General features: G+C 43.9%; 1 protein-coding gene across 4 annotated transcripts in view; it reads left to right on the plus strand.

Annotated features, from left to right (window-relative positions):
- The first annotated feature begins 290 nt into the window (after positions 1 to 290).
- Positions 291 to 19,705, plus strand: part of FRMPD4 (FERM and PDZ domain containing 4) — a 540,986-nt gene continuing 521,571 nt past the window's right edge. For 2 of the 4 annotated variants that reach the window (XM_043570798.1, XM_043570800.1), the window contains exon 1: positions 1,851 to 2,177. In XM_043570798.1, the coding sequence (XP_043426733.1) occupies positions 2,137 to 2,177 (41 nt within the window). In that variant the 5' untranslated portion in view covers positions 1,851 to 2,136. Of the gene's footprint in view, positions 903 to 1,850; positions 2,178 to 19,705 lie in introns of those variants that run through there. The other 2 variants (XM_043570799.1, XM_043570801.1) reach the window with 2 other exon arrangements.

The following is a 19,705-nucleotide window of genomic DNA, read 5'->3' on the forward strand; positions in this document are numbered from 1 at the left end:
AGAGTTTCGATTAGACAAATAACCTTATCTGACCCACATTTAAAACCCATCTCTCTCTAGTACATGGAGAATAGATTGTGGCATAAAAATAAAAGAATTCTCTTTTTTAAACATGCTGCCTTCTACGACAGGGTTGCTATGGGACTCAAATGCAAAAAATAAATAAGTAAATCAATAAAACGCTTTAAAGAAGATACAGGACAGTGCAGACCCAAACTATCATTATTTTACACAAACAACAGGGGGTTCAAAAGCCAGGGTCCCCCTTGCCTCCTCTGACCATGTGTGGTAACCCCGTTCGTGAAATGAAACTAGTCTGTCTGTAAGAAGCTAAAGGCAAATTGATTCTATTTTAAAGAATGTAATTTTATGCCTGAGTTTCACATCATTTAGATTTTTCAGACTGCTACTGATTTTATATTTAATTTTTAAAAGAAATGCCTTTAAAAAAAAGAAGTGGAAATCCTAGACTCGAATGCTGAAGACTTTAAATACAGCAACAGACCTGGAGAGGAGCAGAAGTCTGGGAACTTTAAACCTATTTCCTTTTCCCTAATCCCCTCAGAGAGCTAAAAGCGCACTGGCCAGATCCTCCAACATTTCGGGGGTGGCATCTTTTCTTTGCAGTGGCCCTGCCATCAGGTGAACGCTTCTGGGTGGGAGAACACACACTTTGTGCAACCATCTGACCTTCAGAGAGTCTGGGGAGAGATTTTAAAGGATTTCGGAGAAGAGGCCTTGAGACTCCAAGAGAAAGAACAGGAATAAGAGGCCCGGAGAAGCCTGAGCCTCCGGGGAGATGGAACTGAGTTAATGAAGAGGGGTGATTATCCAAGATAATTATGTAAAAGGGAAGGCTAGGAGTTCTACATGGCTGCAACTTGGAGTTTACTCTGCCTAAGGTGAGTGTTTATGTTTCCGTGTTTTTGTTTTTATGAGTAAGGTTTTTTGCTTTTTTTTTTTTTTCCTTTTTTACCGGCTGCTCAATTTGAGAAAGCATCTCAGCTGCCTTCCAGACCCCCATTCTCGTCCCTTCTCTTCCTTTAGATTCTGAACCCCGCTCATCATAGTCCCGTCCCCCCCCCCCCCCCCCCGCCGCCTCCACCCCCACGCCCCGCCACTGGCTCCTGGGACCCTCCTCTCCGTACCCCTGTAGTGAGGAGCAGCTCTGTGTACCCTCCGCCCCTCCAGACGCTTCCCGGTCTTATTTTCTGATTTCTCCAACGCTCCCCCTGTGCCGATGTCCAAAGACACACCTTCCCAGCCAGCCCAGCTGTCGCGGCTAGCTCCAGTGGTTGGGGGAAGCGGTGGGACCTCTGTGCTCTCCCAACCGAGCCCCGCTGTGCTGGGCACCTCCCTCCCCTTCCCCTTGACGGTCCACCCAGCCTGGATCATCCCTGCTCCTTCCCCATCGCTAGTTTTGTTTATGGCACATACCAAGGCTTTGGGCGACCTGCGGTTGCACGGCTCTCCTTTGGTTTGGGGAGGGAGGGGGTAACGTTCCCTGTCCCCGGTGTGCCCGAGACTGTGAGATCAATCTTTCGGATCTGGAGGCACACGCAGCTGGTGACAGGAGAGCCCCCCCCCCTCCCCGCGGGTGGGGGTGGGGAGAGGAGAAGGGACTCAGCTTGGGGAAGGAGGCAGGGAGGCAGCTGCAGTGCCGCGAGGGGTGCGTGTGCGTGTGCCAGGCTCGCCCGCCACCTCCCGGCTCAGTCTGCGCTCCTCCGCTCGCGGGGCAGCCGAGGCCGGCGGGCTGGGGAGCGGGAGCGAGCGCCCTTCGCCCGGGCCTCGCCTCCCCAGGGCGCCCGGCGGTCCCCGAGGCCGGGGCGCACCCGCCCGGGCCACGCGCCCCGCGCCCCCCGCCCCTTGCACCCTCCCCGGCCCCCTCTCCATTGAGTTTTCCAACACGGGCGCCCGTCAATGGTCCTGCTCTGGGATGCACACGCAGCTCGCGGCCGGAGGGGGGTAGCAGCCACCGCCTCCAGGTGCGGGCTCTCCAGGTCCGCCGCCGCCACCCACCGTCGCCGCCACTCGAGCCCCAGGGCGCGCTGAGGTCCCCGGCCGGCCATGGGGCTGCCGTTGCTGGCGTGAGAAGGGGCGCCGCAGCCTCCGTGCTTGGGGTGCCCGGCTGCCTGCATGGATGTCTTCAGCTTTGTGAAGATTGCAAAGCTCTCGAGGTAGGGGCTGCGCCGGTTCATTTGCACCCAGGGCCGCCGCAGCCGGCAACTTGGTGCTTTATTTTTCGGGAGGCTTGGGGACTAGCAGAAGCTGGAGAGAGCAGCGGGGCTTAAGAAAGGACTGAGACGAGGTGGCCAGGGGCTGCTGCGTTCAACTTCTCTCCCACTGGCCGGTGGGGCTCGTGCATCGGCGGGTGTAGACCACACACACACACACACACACACACACACACACTTCCTCAGGCACACACCAATATTCATGACAGTTTCTTTTCCCTTAGGAAAAGCCCCGGTGGTGCTTGGGGTCACATGTATAATTCAGGGCCACCAGAAGATGGTTGTAATTGCTACTGCAAGGGAAAGCCAGAAGTGCGTAGAGTTTGGGTCCGTGCTTTCCAAGCGGCAGCGATCAAAAGTGGCCCCCTGGCCCCCACCCCTAAATTAGACCTCTACACCCTGAAAATTCAGCTTGTAGGTTGACAGGGGTAAGTAACTGTTCTGTGTTCCCAGCAGTGACCTAGATGCTGAAGACAGGGAGCTGGAAGAGAAAGACCTTTAGCCTTTCCCTGGGTAACTGTGTAGTCCCAAGCCTTAAAGATTTAGGAATTTGCTTCCAAGTGGCCATGTTGTTAAAACAGAAGAAAAATCATCAATTCGGGCAGATTTCTCTGGCAGTGCGGGTAGAGGAAGAATATTTCCACTTTTTGGCCTCCTAGGTATCACCTGGTCAGAGCATTCGCCCTAGGTTTTCTGCCCTGCTTAGGCTTCCAAAGTCTTCCTGGAGCCCTGGGAGTAGGTTTGTGCTTCTTGCAGTGTGGCATTAACTGGGACGTGACTGGTATCAGAAGTCTTAGAGGACCGTGCTCCACCTTTTCCGCCCACGTCTTTGGAAGGAGGAGCATTCTGCCCCTTGAGCTCGGCTCTTTGTAACAGTTGCCACCATGACCTTAGGAGGTAGGCAGTAAGAGTTTTCCAGGATGCAGTTTAGACTCCTTTGCAATTACAAGAGAATAGTTCTAGGTTTTCCTTTATTGCTTAGTGTCAGGGTGGGATGTGTTGATTGCACCAGGCAAAGATGAGCAGCCTGGCATAGCCCCAATCAGAAAGGTATGTTGACTTTGCTTTGCTACATCACATTTGGGCCATTTCAGAAACATTCGGTTAGGACGTTGCTCTTCGGACGTGCCTTTGACCAACACCTACAGGTCTTTATTTGTTCTTCTTGCCCGTCTCCACCTTCCCTCTCTCCTTGCACGAGTCACTCTTAATGTCACAGCAGATTTTCCAGGGAAAGGGCTCCAGTGGAACTTGTCTGGGTAGACATGAGGTATAGAGCTGATGGGTAAATGTATCTGTCTTGGAGCAGCCCACGAAGAGGTGTTTCCCCGCACAGCAGAAGGCGAAGGCGGATATGTCAAAGGGTGGACGATTGTAGTGTGGCAAACTGTTCGGTTTCACGTCAATATCATAGAGGGCCGTGGCTTCACACCTCTGTTCTCTTAACTTCCTGCATGCTTCTGCCCATGGCTGGTTTGTAAACAGCTGTCAAGTCACAGACCATGGACGGTAAACGGCTGTGAGCAACAGTTAGTGATTGCCTGGTGCCATCTGTGTGATGGACAGAGATTGCCGAAGGGAAGGAGAAGTTCAACGGTACAGTTCAAAGTAACCAAGATAGATTTTGGTGGCCTCAAATGCTAAAAATGATAAATGTTAAAACCATCTAGAGCCTAGATTTAGTCCTTAAACTTTGGAGTTTGGGAGCGGAACAGTGCCGTACGTCCGTGAAAAGATGGTTTATGTTCCTTTTGCTAAATTCTAGGATGCCTTCATGATACCCACAAATCTGAGCTTTTGCAAAACCCAAGCCAGGCTGTGGGGGATTAGTATCTTATTTTAAAGAGAGGTTAGAATTTAGTAAATGAGTGTGAATTTCACTTTCTGTCCTCAACGTGATCCAAATCGAGTGTTTATTCTAAAGAGAGAAGCTGCACATGTTCTGAGCTTATGTGCCCATTAAGAAATCCTTCATCCATAGGCATTCTTCTTGTTGCTCAGGGTGAGCTCAGCGATGGTCCCCAAGCTGAAATAGCAGTGCGTGTAGAGGGTCAGCAGCGCGCAGAAACACATGTTTACAGCGGCTGCTTCCTGCCCTTGTAGGAATAAAGTCTTGGGTGTGTGTTTTAAACACTGTTACAGAAAGCAAGTTCTTTTCTCAGAGGTGAAGTATAAAAGTGCTTACAGTGCAGGATTTTCCTGATTTCAGAATGGATAATCTTCCTAAAGGATTTAGCTTTGATCAGCGTAGTTACTTGAGTGCTTAAAATTCTCGTGGTTTAGAGGTGAACACACAGTTACGCCGGGCCTTAGCCTTGTCTTTGGTTCCCAAGAACTGGAGTTCCTAAATGTTAATTCAGAAAGCGTCTGCTGTAGAAAGCATACCTTCTACTTGCTAAATGTCCTGTCTGTGAGTAAAGACAGTGGTAATTACAGAGGATTCTGAGAGAATATTAATCCACTTTTAACCACTTGTTCCCAGAATCGAGGCCCTCTTAGTCGTGTGAAAAATCAGAATTCAAACTGCCCCTCAAGAATTCGGTACCATCTTATGACCGGCATTAAAAAAAAAAAAAAAAAAAAAAAAAAAGATGCTGCTGAGTGTCAGAATAGCCGGCAAGTTCCGACCCTTTACACCTTTTTGACTTGTGACCCTTGATCGCGTCCGTCGTGGGTGGCATAGCGTATCCTGGTTCTGTCTGGAGCTGTTTTTTCTCGTTCTTCTAATTTTCTGGTTATTAAACTGTTTGATAGTTTACATGCAATTTTACTTCACTGTTTCCTTGGTAACAGTTATATATCATTTTTCATCCTTGTAGATGAGAGCATTACAGATGATTGCCTTATAAACCAGTAATAGTATAAAAATAGGCATATATTTTTATTGTTACTGCTCTTAGTATCGACGATTTCATTTGTAAAGCAGCTGCACTTTTTGAAATGTTTATAGAAGAATGCAGTTCAGTAGAAAAACATATGATTATGCCCCCTTCGCCTGAGGGAAGTGATTTGAAACCCAAAACACATAGGGGTGTTATTAAACTGAGGGATGCTTTCAGGGATTGAATAGCTTGACTTCATTTCGTCTCTTGATGCACAATGGCCCACTTTGAGATAACGATTGGGTCCCAATTATTAATACGGAGATTATTTCTTATAGTGGTAGGTAAACTTGTAGGCTGCTCTGTTTCACGTTGTCACGCAGTTGCATGGGCTATTTTGTGGCATATGGCAGTGACTGATATCTGTAATGATAATTTTGTTACAAGTGTCATACATTTGAGGAAGGATAAAAATACGTAGTTACGGCTTCCTCAGATTTTTATGTAAAACCTATTTAGAGACTATTGAACTTCTGTTTTTTACCTTTACTTTTTTCAGAATTCAGTATTTCCTGGGGGGAAAGGTAAGTTAAAGAAGCAACGCAAAAGGTCATATTCCTCGCATCTCTTCTCTTTTTACCCGAGTAATTGCATTAATATTGCTGATAATAGTGAGCTCTAGAGGCTAGCAACCAAAAAACCCCCAAAGACTCTGGATTTGAATTTTATTAAAAATGCTACTTGCTCGTCATCTGAGTCCTTTCTGAGTTCTGCTGATTTCCGTGGCTGTCAGGAGGTGAAATGATGAACAGTTTCATAACAGAACTAGATTCCTGTCTTAGGAATATTTAACTCGACTTTCCCAGGGGTTGGTGGTTTGCAGCTGTGAAAGTCTAGTTGGTAGCAATTCTGGGGGGAAGATGTCTAGTTCAGGCTATATAACATTTCAAGCATCTCTCTCTTTTCCTCCCTCCTCCCTCCTCCCTCCTCCCTCCTCCTTCCCCCCTCCTCCCTCCCTCTCCCTCTCCCTCTCCCTCTCCCTCTCCCTCTCCCTCTCCCTCTCCCTCTCCCTCTCCCTCCCTTTCTTTGGGGCCAGTGAATTTCACCTGCTTGCTCTCAGAATTTGATAGAGATTGTCACCTGCGGTGAAATTTACTTGTTTGTTAAATGCATGAGCTAAAAATTCTCACTTTCTGCTTATGGACCTTATAGATATTCATTCTTCTCTCTCTCTGTCTCTCTCTCACACACACATACACACATACGCACACACACACACACACACACATACAGATGCACTGTTCAACTTTATTACTTTATTATTCCATTTGGAGTTTTCCATGGAAGTTTAGCTGTGACAGAATATACATTATTGATGAGCTAGAAATTTATCTTTAATAATTGACTTAAAATCACTGATTTCGTAGTTGGCTTGAGAGGAAAAATGGAAAGCCAGAATACAGTTCCAAAATCTACTAACCTTACCATCAAATGATCTTGAGCTTTGGGAGCTGATCATAGCAAAGGAAGAAAAGTATAAATAGGTTAACCCAGGGGGTGGCAAACTAATGGCCTGTGGGCCAAATCTGGCTTGCTGACTGTTTTCATATAGAATGTGAGCTAAGAATGGTTCTTAAAATGAAAAATTGTTTTCGTGGTTAAGAGAAATCAAAGGGAGAATGGTATGGAATTCAAGTGGCAGCATCCATGAATAAAGTTTTATTACAACACAGCTCTGTTCCTGCATGTGGATATTGTCTGTGGCTACATTTGCTCTACAACAGCAAAGTTCAGTAGATGTACAAGACCTTATGGCCCACAAAACCTAAAGGATTTACTACCTGGTCTTTCATAGGAAGTTTGCCAACGCCTGGGCTAAATAATGCCTTTTCCTGTTTTTTCTTCTTTACATCACCAGCACGTGTGCGTGGGCACTGGTATAGCCAATTACACACTGCCAAAGAACAGCAAAAGCCAGGCACTACTTAAAGCAGTAAGGACAGATTTTCATCAGTAAGAAAAGTATTGTAATAGGGAAGAGTCCAGTGTAAATTCAACCCAACTTCAATTTGTACAGAGGTGACTGGGCATCTTAAAGGCACACTGAGGGAATAGGGAAGGGGGTGAGCTGGGACTCAGTAGAGGCAGGGAAGTGAACAAGTACCAAAACCGAAGGGGGAGTTGGTCCAGGCGAAACCCTCTGGGTTTGCTAACTGGCACTTATCCAAGGTAGGCTCCTACCCTCCCACAGAGGCTGGGAGACAGGGGCCCTGTCTTCAGGTGTTGACTGGAACAAACAGTACATTCTTTTGGCAGCCTTGAATTTTCTCAGGCAGGCACTTTAAAGGGGTGCTGGCAGGAGGGGATGGGGAGGCCGGAGTCATCCTAGGGATGTGCCCTTGAAATGTTCGAAACTAAGTTAGTGTTTGTTCAGCCTCGTTGAGAAAGGACTCAAAGGAGCCTGGCTAGAGTTTGGTTCAGGAGAGAAACTGTCAGCACAAAATTTAGCATATTGAATACATGAATTCAGTAACGTCCATTCACCATTAGTGTAGACCTCCTTTTTATTTAAACTTCTGATCTCAAATTATTTATTTCACTCTTGGGCACCAACCATTAGAAGTGAACAGAATTGCCCTTCTGGTATTTGTAGCACTGGGGACACTTTTGCATACTTACTCCTCGGTCACTAGGTTGGCCTGCTTTCTTTGTGTTGGGGAGTTACTTGTGAGAGTGACGCTTGCCTTCGGTAGGCCTTTACACTTCTGCTTTAACACGGATGGAAAATACAGTAGGACACCGACGTGCACCCGTGAGCTGATAAACAAGTCCGTGGGAGGATGCCTGGTATTTCCTTACAGTGTACTTGAGCCCTCCGGTCCCAATGGCCGATGACCTTCAGTAATCTTTTTCCAAATGGAAAGAAAACGAGATAAGTGCGTTTAGTTGTAGGCAGAAGACTGGAAGGAGGCTGCATTAATTTGGAGTTGAGTTTAACCCAACTTTCTTAGGATTTGATTGAGGGCATTGTAACGAAAGACCATAGGCCGCATTGGGCACGGCCAAAACATCTCAGAAGTATGCTGCCTTGCTTGTGAGCGATTTAGGTCATTATGTACTAATGCTGCGAAAATCATCTTGAAGAAATCTAAGCCTTCGTTTTAGATAACAAAGTTAACATTCCCATGTTTTCCTGGCAAAGAGATGAGAAGGGTTTCCTGCCTGAATTCTTGCTTTTGAAATACATTTTCAAGTGTGGTTTACGGGATTTGGCATACAATAAATACTCTCTACTAAATAATTAGTGAGTACAGTTCTACACGACCCATTCTAATACTTCGTGCAAGTAAATCCTCATAATTTGTTTAGCTGAACCATTATCATGATCAGTAACTCAGAAGTGTAAAGGAGTACACACATTAAAAATAAATGGACTGCTTTTGGACTAGGTCTTGGAGAATAAACTTTTATTTCTGTTTTGACCTTTGAAGCATTTTTTTTTTTTCTGCGATTGATGGTTAAAAAGTCACCAACTTGGACTGCTAAGAAATCTGCGTGTTACTGTTAACAGCTCCACAAGCAATGTTATGGTTGTGCTAAATGGGTTTTTATAGATGTCAGTATGTTTTTATTTTAGGAAGCCCTTTTTGAATGATAGGAAAATACTATCATTTTTATGAAAGAAATATTTCTCAAGTTTGAAAAGGAAAAGCACTTGCCCTACAATTACAGTTTACTGTAGGGTTTTAGTTTTTTACTTCAGTCATTTTCAGATGTTTCATAAATTGTGTGAGATTTGCTTAATTAAAAATAAGGACATGACAGGGGCGCCTGGGTGGCTCAGTCGGTTAAGCGTCTGACTTTGGCTCAGGTCATTCATGATCTCCCAGTTCATGGGGTCAAGCCTCATGTCAGGCTCTGTGCTGACAGCTTGGAGCCTGGAGCCTGCTTGGGATTCTCTCCCTGTCTCTCTGCCTCTGTCTCTTCTCTCTCTCTCTCTCGATAATAAACAAACATGAAAAAAAAAAGGTAAAAAAAAATAAAAACATGGTAATTTTCTGACAGAGATGAGCTTTAAAGAAACAATAGGCCAGAGATCCTAAAATTGTGAAACCGCCCGGCGCCTGTAGGAAGGAGTGTATTTATACGCTTAGCTGGCCGACTCTTGACTGGCGGGAGACTGCCGTGGTGGGGAACGTGAAGCCATCTGGCTAAGTCATGCCTCTTGTGTTGATGCTGCCTTGGCTCATCCATTTTACAACAGGGTGATTTTACAACGGGCCTTCTAACTCAAGTCCATGGTGCTGGTCGCTCCTGAAACTCCTTGTCGTAAGCCCCTCAGGTGACCAACTGAATCGCGGCCGGGGGCAGTATTTCCCTCTATGGCCCGGGCCACCTGATTTGTTTACCTTGCTTATATATATATTTTTTATTGCTTTTAATTTTTTTACCTTGCTTATATTTTTATTTGCTTATAAGAGCTTTGCTACCAATGTTTATGAATAAAGTTTTATTGAAACACAGCCATGCTCATCTGTTTCTATGCTGTCTGTGGTGGCTTTCAGCAGAGCTGAATAGTCGTGACAGAGACCACATGGCTGGCAAAGCCTACCCTTTCACCCACTGCCCTTCATAGGAGGATTTTACTCTTTTGCTCAGTCTGCACATTCCCTTCGGGGGGGCTCGAGGTGTGTCCCAGGCGTTTGCCCCAGGGTGTGTTGCTGGGATGGGGAAGGGTGGATGTGGTGGTGGGGGGGGTGACCCACACCCAGCTAACCTTGCCATCTTCTCTCTGGGGGTCTTCACCTCTCAGGACTCATGATACCAGTGGAGGGTGAATTTAGAAGTTTTCTCAACTACGGATCTATGCTATCTCCTCACTCCTCACTGCCTTTGGGGCAAACTCCCCATTCTTTATCTCCGCCCTTTTGGGGTTGGCCTTGTTTGCTCTGGCCACCTTACTTCTGGACATGTGTGAGTTTTCTTTCCCAGCCTTAACTTCCTACTCAATCGCCGAAGGCACATGTGCACGCGTGTTCACACATCAACACACACGTGCACACACAGACCCCACCTCTATGTTGAACTATTTATTTGTTTATTTATTTATTTGTATGCTGAATGTTAGAAGTCCTAAATGATATCACACCTCTGAGCCTTTGTATATACTCTTCATTTTGTCTAAAACGATCTTCACCTTGCCTCTTTTTCACCTGAAAAAGTACTATTTGTCTTTTATGTTTTAAGGTGTGTGTTTTTTGTTTTGTTTTGTATTTTTGGATGTTTTCATTTTCAATCTAAGATTGTTCCCTGTAGCCTTCTCCAACTTTCCAACCCTGGCTTAAATGACTTGCATCTTTTGTTAGTTTAGATAAGACCTGGAGCCCCAAACAGGTGCTCCTGATGGGAGGGACTCTGTGAGACTCATTCAGAGAACCTGCCCCATGGGGGCTCTTTCATCATCAGCTTGAGATTCAAGGTGGATCTGCCCATCAACATAGAGCTGACAGATGAGCAGGGAGAAATGGGGAAAGATTGGCTGGGAGGTTTTGAAAGGCCATGCCTGGAATTGAAATGTATCATTCTACCTGCACTCCATTAACCAAGACCCTGGTTACATCCAACTGCAAGGATCGCTAGGAAAATGTAGTCCACCTGTGTACACAGTGTGCTGGACATCTTGTGTCCTGACTTCGTTGTAACATTTCTTCACTATGTGGTAGATTGCTCCTTGTTCCCAATTCTCTCTCTCTCTCTCTCTTTTTTTTTTTTTTTGAGAGTGAGAGCAATGGGCAGGGGGCAAGACTCTTAAGCAGGCTCCATGCTCAGCACGGAGTCCAGGGTGGGGCTCGATCTCACAACGCTGGGATCATGACCTGAGCCAACATCAAGGGTCAGACGCTTAACAGCCTGAGCCACCCAGGTGCCCCAGTTGTTCCCAATTCTTAAACACTCCTAAGTCCAGGCCTCTTCTGTGTGACATACAGTTCCTCCTGCTGGAGGTGGAGTGACCTTGCCTGCCCCATTGCTGTTGGGCTTGTGACTTGTTTTGGCCAACAGAAGGTGGGCCAGGGTCACAGAGTGTCAATTTCGGTAGAAGGCCTTAAGAGGCAGTGTGCATTTCTTTTTTGCATCTAGCATTGCCATATAAAGAACTGCCTGGGGTAGCATGTTGGTCCCAGAAGCTAGATTCACATGGTGCAGCACCATCCTGCACACCTGTGAGCAGGAAAACGTGCTTATTGTTGGCTGACGCCGAGTTTCGGGCGTTTTGTTACACAGCATTACCGCGGCAATAGTTGACTAGCGCACAGTGTATTACAATTCACTGCAGTTTCGGATTATGTCCCCTGGGCTGTTTGAGGGAAGACCCCCTTTATGTGGCACCTCCTTGGTTCAGAGCAGATATTAAGTATTTGGTGAATCTCCAATGAGTCAGAGTGAAACCATGCTGTCCCATGGCGTCAGGTACGGATTATCGCAGTGATGGCTGCTTTCGTGCTTCATTCAGCAAAGCCTACTGCTCCTGACTTTGAGGGTCTGCCTCCAGTGCTTGCACTGTTGGACACTAAGCAGGGAACTCTGCCGACCGCTGTGGCTTCCACCAGAACCTCTCATTCTCGCATTTGTTTTCTTTCCTTTCCTTCTCCTAGTCTGCCCCAGTTACACACATTGTTCCTCTACTGCCACAGGAGAATTGTGCATAATGTTTGTAACATACTTAAAGATCTGATAATGAGACTTTTGTGTACTTACATGTCATATTAAAGAATCTATGATCAGGGTATCTTGCATACAGTACATTGAGTAAACAAAATAAATGGAAAGGGGACTACTCACTATACCAAATGAAAGGCACTGTCTTGCTGAAGTGCACATATTTCGGGGCGCCTGGGTGGCTCGCTCGGTTAAGCATCCGACTTCAGCTCAGGTCATGATCTCGAGACTTGTGGGTTCAAGCCCTACCCATGTCGGGTTCTGTGCTGACAGCTCAGAGCCTGGAACCTGCTTTGGATTCTGTGTCTCCCTCTCTCTCTGCTCCTCCACCTCTCATGCTCTCTCTGTCTCTCAAAAATAAATAGACATTCAAAATTTTTTTTCAAATTTCCAGTGCACATATTTAGGGGCGCTTGGCTGGCTTAGGTGGTGGCACATACTACTCTTGGGGTTATGAGTTCCAGCCCCACGTTGGATGTAGAGATCACTTAAAAATCTTAAAAATAAATAAATAAAGTGCACATATTTGACCAACAGTTTTCATATCACCCTTTTATTTTATTGTATTAAGTTTATTTCTTTTGAGCGAGCGTGTGTGTGTGTGCAGTGAAGGGGCAGAGAGGGACAATCCCAAGCAGGCTCCATGCTGTCAGCATGGATCCCAAAGAAGGGTTCGATCCCATGCCCCGCATGAGGTCATGACCTGAGCGGAAATCATGAGTCGGTTGCTTAACCAACTGAGCCACCCCGGCGCCCCTATATTATTTTTTTAAATATCACACTCAATGAGGAAATTTTAGGAAACGAGTCTATGAGAACTTTGCTTAAAAAGAACATGAGGTACGGTGTAGCGGTGGGGAAAGACGCTTAACTGACTGAGCCACCAAGCGCCCCTATTTTATTTTATTTTTTTAAATAAGCTCTACGCTCAGTGTGGGCTTGTACGCACGACCCCAAGATCCGGAGTCACATGCTCCATTGACTGAGCCAGTCAGGCACCCATGTGCATTAAAGATCTTTGGATTCATTCATTCTTTTGTTCATTCATTCATTCATTTTTAATGCACACATTTTAGTTATTTTTAAACGTTTATTTATTTATTGAGAGACAGCGTGAACAGGGGAGGGGTGGACAGAGAGAGAGAATCTGAAGCAGGCTCTGCACTGTCAGCGTGGAACCCACTGCGGGGCTTGAACCCACAAAACACAACACCATGACCAGAGTCGAAATCAAGAGTCAGACGCTTAACTGACTGAGCCACCAGGCGCCCCTATTTTATTTTTTTAAATAAGCTCTACGCTCAGTGTGGGCTTGTACGCACGACCCCAAGATCCAGAGTCACATGCTCCATTGACTGAGCCAGTCAGGCACCCATGGCTATATTTATTGTTAGGTGAGAAGAGTAAGGTATAAAACTGTTTACAAATGAGGGAGGATTAAACATATATTTTTTCTTGTGTTTTGCTAAAAATGACTGGAAGGATACACAAAGACCAATAACAGAATGTAACTCTATAAATCCCGGATACAGGGGATTATATGCAAGAGGGACTGCTCCCCATGTCCCCATTCATACTTTATATTTTATTTTGATTTTTTAGCCCCAGGATGATATGAACTATTAACAAGTAACTTTGAATTGCAAAAAAGCTAATAGGATACTTACATAAATCCAAGGGTCCAGACAACTTCAGCAGGTATTTTAACATGTTTTTCTGATTGTAAAAGTGATGTAACCGTTTTGAAGAAAGTTTTGAGAATAGAGAATATATAAAGGAAAATATATATAAATATTTGAAATGTCACCAGCCAGATATGATCTCTGTTATCTATTTTCTTTAGCCTTTTCATCTATTTTACATAGTTAATATCACGTATATACAATTCCATATTTAACATTTTTATAAAATATTGTTTTTATATCATTGAAAATTCTTTACAAATATAAAATGCATAGCTACACATGCTACGGTTTACTGAATGACTTCCTATTTGATTAACATTTACATCATTTCTAGTGTTTTGCCTTGGATGAACACTGTGACATAATGAATATCTTTACAGCTAAGTCTTTGGATTATGGACATTTTTTATGACAATAATAGCATACTGAGTATTTCAAAACTCATAAAAATCAGAAGGTATTTTGAGATGCCATTAAATGATATTCAAATTTTATGCTAAAATTGTGGGCATTCTAGTTCCTCACAGGTATTAGAATGGACAAGCAGAATTTGTCCTGGACATGAGCCTCATGACAAGACACGGAGCAGGTGCTGTCGGGGAAAGCTTGACTAATGGTTGGAACTTCAGGTGGATTTTGAGCAAGTCAAGGCTTTGTTTCCTTACACTGTATAAAGGGGAAATTGTGTGATATCCTCTCTCTATTTAATTCGATTTGTAAAATGCCATCATTTTACCATAGAATAAGTAATTTCTAAGTCCATGTAGGAGAATTTACATTAAAATAGCATGAAACACTATGCAGTTGTAAAAAAGAACATTCTACGCAGTGATTTAAAATGATCTCCAGAATATATTTATTAAGTGAAAACAAAAAAAATTATACAGTAGTAAGCATGCTTGTATTTACATAAAAACAATGAAATGATACGTAAGAAAATACTAAAAATGTTATGAGAATGGGGGGAGGTAGGGGTGGCTCAGTCAGTAGAACATGCCACTCTGGATCTCAGGGTCGTGAGTTCAAGCCCCACGTTGGGCGTGGAGCCTACTTGAAAAACTAAAAAAGAAGCAGGGAGGTAGGGAGACAAAGTTTACTTGGACAAAAGAAAGAAATTGGGTAAATGTGATCCTTTCAAATAGGATAAAATGGTGAAAAATCTGCTCTGGATGAAAATATAAATTGCTAAGTCAGGCCATTCTAATCTAATAAGTTCCTAGTTTTCTGTATTCAGAACTTATGAAAATCAGAGCTATTTCAATACGTTAAGGATATATATCCAAAAAGTATCATAGAAATTTGAGATCTATAAAACTTTCATGGTAATTTTTGTTAGTAAATGCAGGTCAAGCTGGACGATGATATCATTTAAAAAGTGGTATCGTTTTGTATAGAACTGAGTACTCCGAGACAAAATTCCTTCAGTTTTTCTATCTGGACCAGCTTTTCTTGGATAGGAATATAAACAGAAAAATATTTTTCTTTTGTTCTGCACTTCCCAACAAGGGATGCTTATCTCATATGTTTTTAAACTTAAATTTTATTAGTTTTTGACAGCAATAGTCTCTTCTCTTCTCTTCTGATAATGTCACTCACCAAAAGGGACAACTTGGTGTGTTTTGGAGAACCACATTCTAGGGATGTATTGATGGATATTTCCTGTAGGACTCTGATTTGATTATGATGCCATTATTTCATAATTTGGCTTTCCGGTTGAGATCATGTTGACACACTGAAGAATAGAGGGCTATTTAACTAAGTAGATGGAATGCATGCAGGAGGCAATGAAGTGCCTAATCCTTCTCTACTGGTTAATTTTTTAGTTGACCTCACTGTAGTGCTGTTGCGGTCATGTATAACTCCCTAAACTTCCATTGATCTAGCATATAGAGACGTGTTCAATCAGATTGTTTATTACAGGTATATGTGTTAACGCTTGTAGAAGATAATCAGAACACAAGAAGATACATGCATAAAAGTAGACCGGGGGATGATTTCATAGTTTTATTTCTGACCGAGAAGTCATTTCTGATTTTTTTTTTTCCTGTGTCCCAGTTAGGGATCGGGGGGCTGGCCAGGTACAGCCTACGGACCAAATCCAGCTTGTTGCCTATGTTTGTGTAAAGCTAAGACTGATTTTTACATTTAAATGGTTCCCCCAAATCAAAAGGAGAATACTGTTTCATGACATGTGAAAAGTGTGTGAAAATCAAATTTAAGTGCCCATAAATAGTTTTCTCGGCACACAGCCATGCCCATTATGTATTGTCTGTGTCTGCTTCCCTGATACAATAGGAGAGCTAAATGGTTGCTATGAAAAGCATACATGATCCACAAAGCCTAAAATATCTGCCCCTCTACAGAAAGTTTGCTGAGTCTTGTACTACGTTATCGAATATCAAGTGGTGCTTGGTGAGAAGAGAATTAAAAACGAATATGTAGATGCAGATTTAGATATACAAATATTTCTATCTTTTTGAGGTTTTGGAAACTCTGCATAGGTGGGATGCTAGACAGTATCACTTTGCACTTACAGGTGACTCTACGTAGAAATGTTCTTACTGTGCACAATCCTGTCTCTTCTCCAGTAGATGTCCGATGCCTTGAATGGAAATCATCTTGTAAATAGTTAAATCCTCCTGCTGTGCTCACTTTCTTCCTCACGAAGCAGATGTAATAATCCACATGTGCGACGTAGCGAAGGATTCGAAGCAAAAGGCTGGCAGACTGTTTCCCCTTTGTTTATCGGTGGTTTTGCTACAACAGGTGGAGGCTTTGAAGGGAAGTGTAGGAACCACACTGGAAAAGTAGACATAGGAGGATAGAAGAAATAGAAGAGAACGTGCCCCTCTACCGCAGCCAGCCCCGCTCAGTTATCCTCCCACGTCTACTAACTAGGAATTGTACATCAAAACTCCACTACAACGTGGACCGTTTATTTAGGGACACCTGTACTTAGTAGTTCTTGTATAACCTAAATAGCTTCTATGTTTTAAGGTTAAAAATGTCATCCTTATTATGCTCTCTTGTTATGTGTATCAGTTAGGATATATATTTTTTAACATTTAAATTTACATCCGAGTTAGTTAGCATATAGTGCAACAATGATTTCAGGAGTAGGTTCCTTAATGCCCCTTACCATTTAGCCAATTCCCCCTCCCACAACCCTCCCCCCAGCAACCCCTTATTCTCTATATTTAAGAGTCACTTATATTTTGTCCCCCTCCCTGTTTTTATATTATTTTGGCATCCCTTCCCTTGTGTTCATCTGTTTTGTATTTTAAATTCCTCATATGAGTGAAGTCGTATGGTATTTGTCTTTCTCTGACTAATTTCGCTTAGCATAATACCCTCTATCCATGTAGTTGCAAATGGCACGATTTCATTCTTTTTGATTGCCGAGTAATACTCCATTGTATATATATATATACCACATCTTCTTTATCCATTCATCGTCAGTGGACATTTGGGCTCTTTCTATACTTTGGCTCTTGTCGATAGCGCTGCTATAAACATGGGGGTGCATGTGCCCCTTCGAAACAGCATATCCCTATCCCTTGGATAAATACCAAGTAGTGCAGTTGCTGGGTCATACGTTAGTTCTACCCTAGTTCAATTTTTGAGGAACCTCCATACTGTTTTCCATAGTGGCTGCACCAGTTTGCATTCCTACCAGCAGTGCAAAAGAAATCCTCTTTCTCCACATCCTCGCCAACATCTGTTGTTGCCTGAGTTGTTAATGTTAGCATTCTGACAGGTGTGAGGTGGTATCCCATTGTGGTTTTGATTTGTGTTTCCCTGATGATGAGTGATGTGGAGCATTTTTTCATGGGTCGGTTGGCCATCTGGATGTCTTCTTTGGAGAAGTGTCTATTCATGTCTTTTGCCCATTTCTTCACTGGATTATTCGTTTTTTGGGTGTTGAGTTTGATAAGTTCTTTATAGATTTTAGATGCTAACCCTTTATCTGATATGTCATTTGCAAATATCTTCTCCCATTCCGTCAGTTGCCTTTTAGTTTTTCTGATGGTTTCCTTCGCTGTGCAGAAGCTTTTTATTTTGATGAGGCCCCAATAGTTCATTTTTGCTTTTGTTTCCCTTGCCTCCGGAGACGTGTTGAGTAAGAAGTTGCTGTGGCCGAGGTCAAAGAGGTTTTTGCCTGCTTTCTCCTCAAGGATTTTGATGGCTTCCTGTGTTACATTGAGGTCTTTCATCCATTTTAAGTTTATCTTTGTGTATGGTGTAAGAAAGTGGTCCAGGTTCATTCTTGTGCATGTCGCTGTCCAGTTTTCCCAGCACCACTTGCTGAAGAGACTGTCTTTATTCCGTTGGATATTCTTTCCTGCTTTGTTAAAGATTAGTTGGCCATATGTTTGTGGGTCCATTTCTGGGTTCTCTATTCTGTTCCACTGATCTGAATGTCTGCTTTTGTGCCAGTACCATACTGTCTTGATGATTACAGCTTTGTAATACAGCTTGAAGTCTGGGATTGTGATGCCTCCAGCTTCGGGTTTCTTTTTCAAGATTGCTTTGGCTATTCGGGGTCTTTTCTGGTTCCGTGCAAATTTTAGTCAGGATATTTTAGCTGCAAGTAAAGGAATGCCTCACTAGAAATGGCTTACACGGTGTATTTCTAGAGGTAGGTGGTTCCTGGATTGGGCTCCATTGACTCAGGCTCTTTCCTTCTTTCTGCTCCACCAGCTTTATGCTTGTTACCTCATGTGTGTAAAGTGGTTGCCACAGCTCCAGGCATCATATCATCATATGACTGGGTCCAAAGGCAGGAAACAGGGTAGCTGGAGCATTGTGAACATCTTCCTTGTCTCTCTCTTGTATCATGGAAGAACATCTTCTGCAAAAGCTGAGGATCTTCCCTTACAGTGGCCTTCACCAGAATGGGTCCCATGGGCACACCTAGCAAAGGGCAATCAGATGTTCATTTCTGACTCATCTCTCTGGAGATCCTAACACTCAGAATCAGAGTTCTAATAGCATGGAAAAAGAAAGGAAGAGAAATTGAGAAAGCAATCGACATGCTATTCTTCTTCAATATTTCCTCTTTTATTCAGAGCTGCACTTGGAGAACAGCAACAAGGCCATTGTTTGCAGAAGAAACACTTGAATTTGGGGGATGGCTCTCAAATGTCCATTTGGACCCTATACTCATATTCTGGTAGAATTATGTGGCCCTTATTACAGTGTGATCAGACTATAAGTGTAGTATTTAGGATGCTGTCAGCAGCAAGTAGTAGACAACTTAACTCCAAGGAGCTTGAAGAAGAGGCCCATTTATTTTCTCACACAAGAATTGCAGAGGTAGGGGGCTCCTGGCTGGCTCCATCAGCAGAGGGTGCAACTCTTGATCTTAGGGTCATGAGTTTGAGTCCCACGTTGGGTGTGGAGATTACTGAAAAAAGAAAAGAGAGAGAAACAGAAGAAATCCCGAGGGAGGGCCATTTTAGGGTTGGTTAACTGGATTCAAGGGTTCTGGGTCTTGTCATCTTTTTCATGCACCATCTCAGCGTGTGGCCTGCATGTCTTGTGGTCACAGAGTGACTCTGAAACATCTCCAGCTATCCTATCTTCACACCTAAAGAAAACAAAGGTGATGGGGCGCCCGGCCGGCTCAGTCGGTGGAGCCTGCGCCTCTTGATCTCAGGGTTGTGAGTTCAGGTGCCATGCTGGGTGTAGAGATTCCTTTAAAATAAAATCTTAAAAAAAAATGACGAGAGGGGAGCAGCATATGTTGTTTCTCTGCCTCTCTTTTTGAGAGTGTGGAAAAATGTCCCTGAAACCTCATAGCAGAGTCCCTTGATCTTGCATTGTCTAGAATTGTCATTGTGTCTCATCTGTCTTACATCTGTCTGGTGAAGGGAATCACCGTGGCTGGTTTAGTCATGCAGACATTGACAAAGTGTGCTCTGAGGACCAAATGCATCCTATCACCTGTTTTTTGTAAATAAAGTTTTATTCGAATACAGCCATGCCCATTCATAGACTTACAACTTATGGCCACTTTTGCACTACCACAGTTGAGTTGAGTAGTTCCAACAGAGACCATATGGCCCACAAAGCTCAAAAGATTTACTCCGGGCCTTTAAAGAAAGAGTTTGCTGACTCCTAGTTTAGAGCACCAATGGTCTCAAATGGGGGACAGGTATTGGGCAATGCCCCTGAGCATTCCAGTTGTTTATAATGTTGGAGCCAGTGTTCCTAGGGGCATAGAGTGGGGAGGGACCAGGGATAC

Source organism: Prionailurus bengalensis, chromosome X, assembly GCF_016509475.1.
Source record: "Prionailurus bengalensis isolate Pbe53 chromosome X, Fcat_Pben_1.1_paternal_pri, whole genome shotgun sequence".
Lineage (NCBI taxonomy): Eukaryota > Metazoa > Chordata > Mammalia > Carnivora > Felidae > Prionailurus > Prionailurus bengalensis.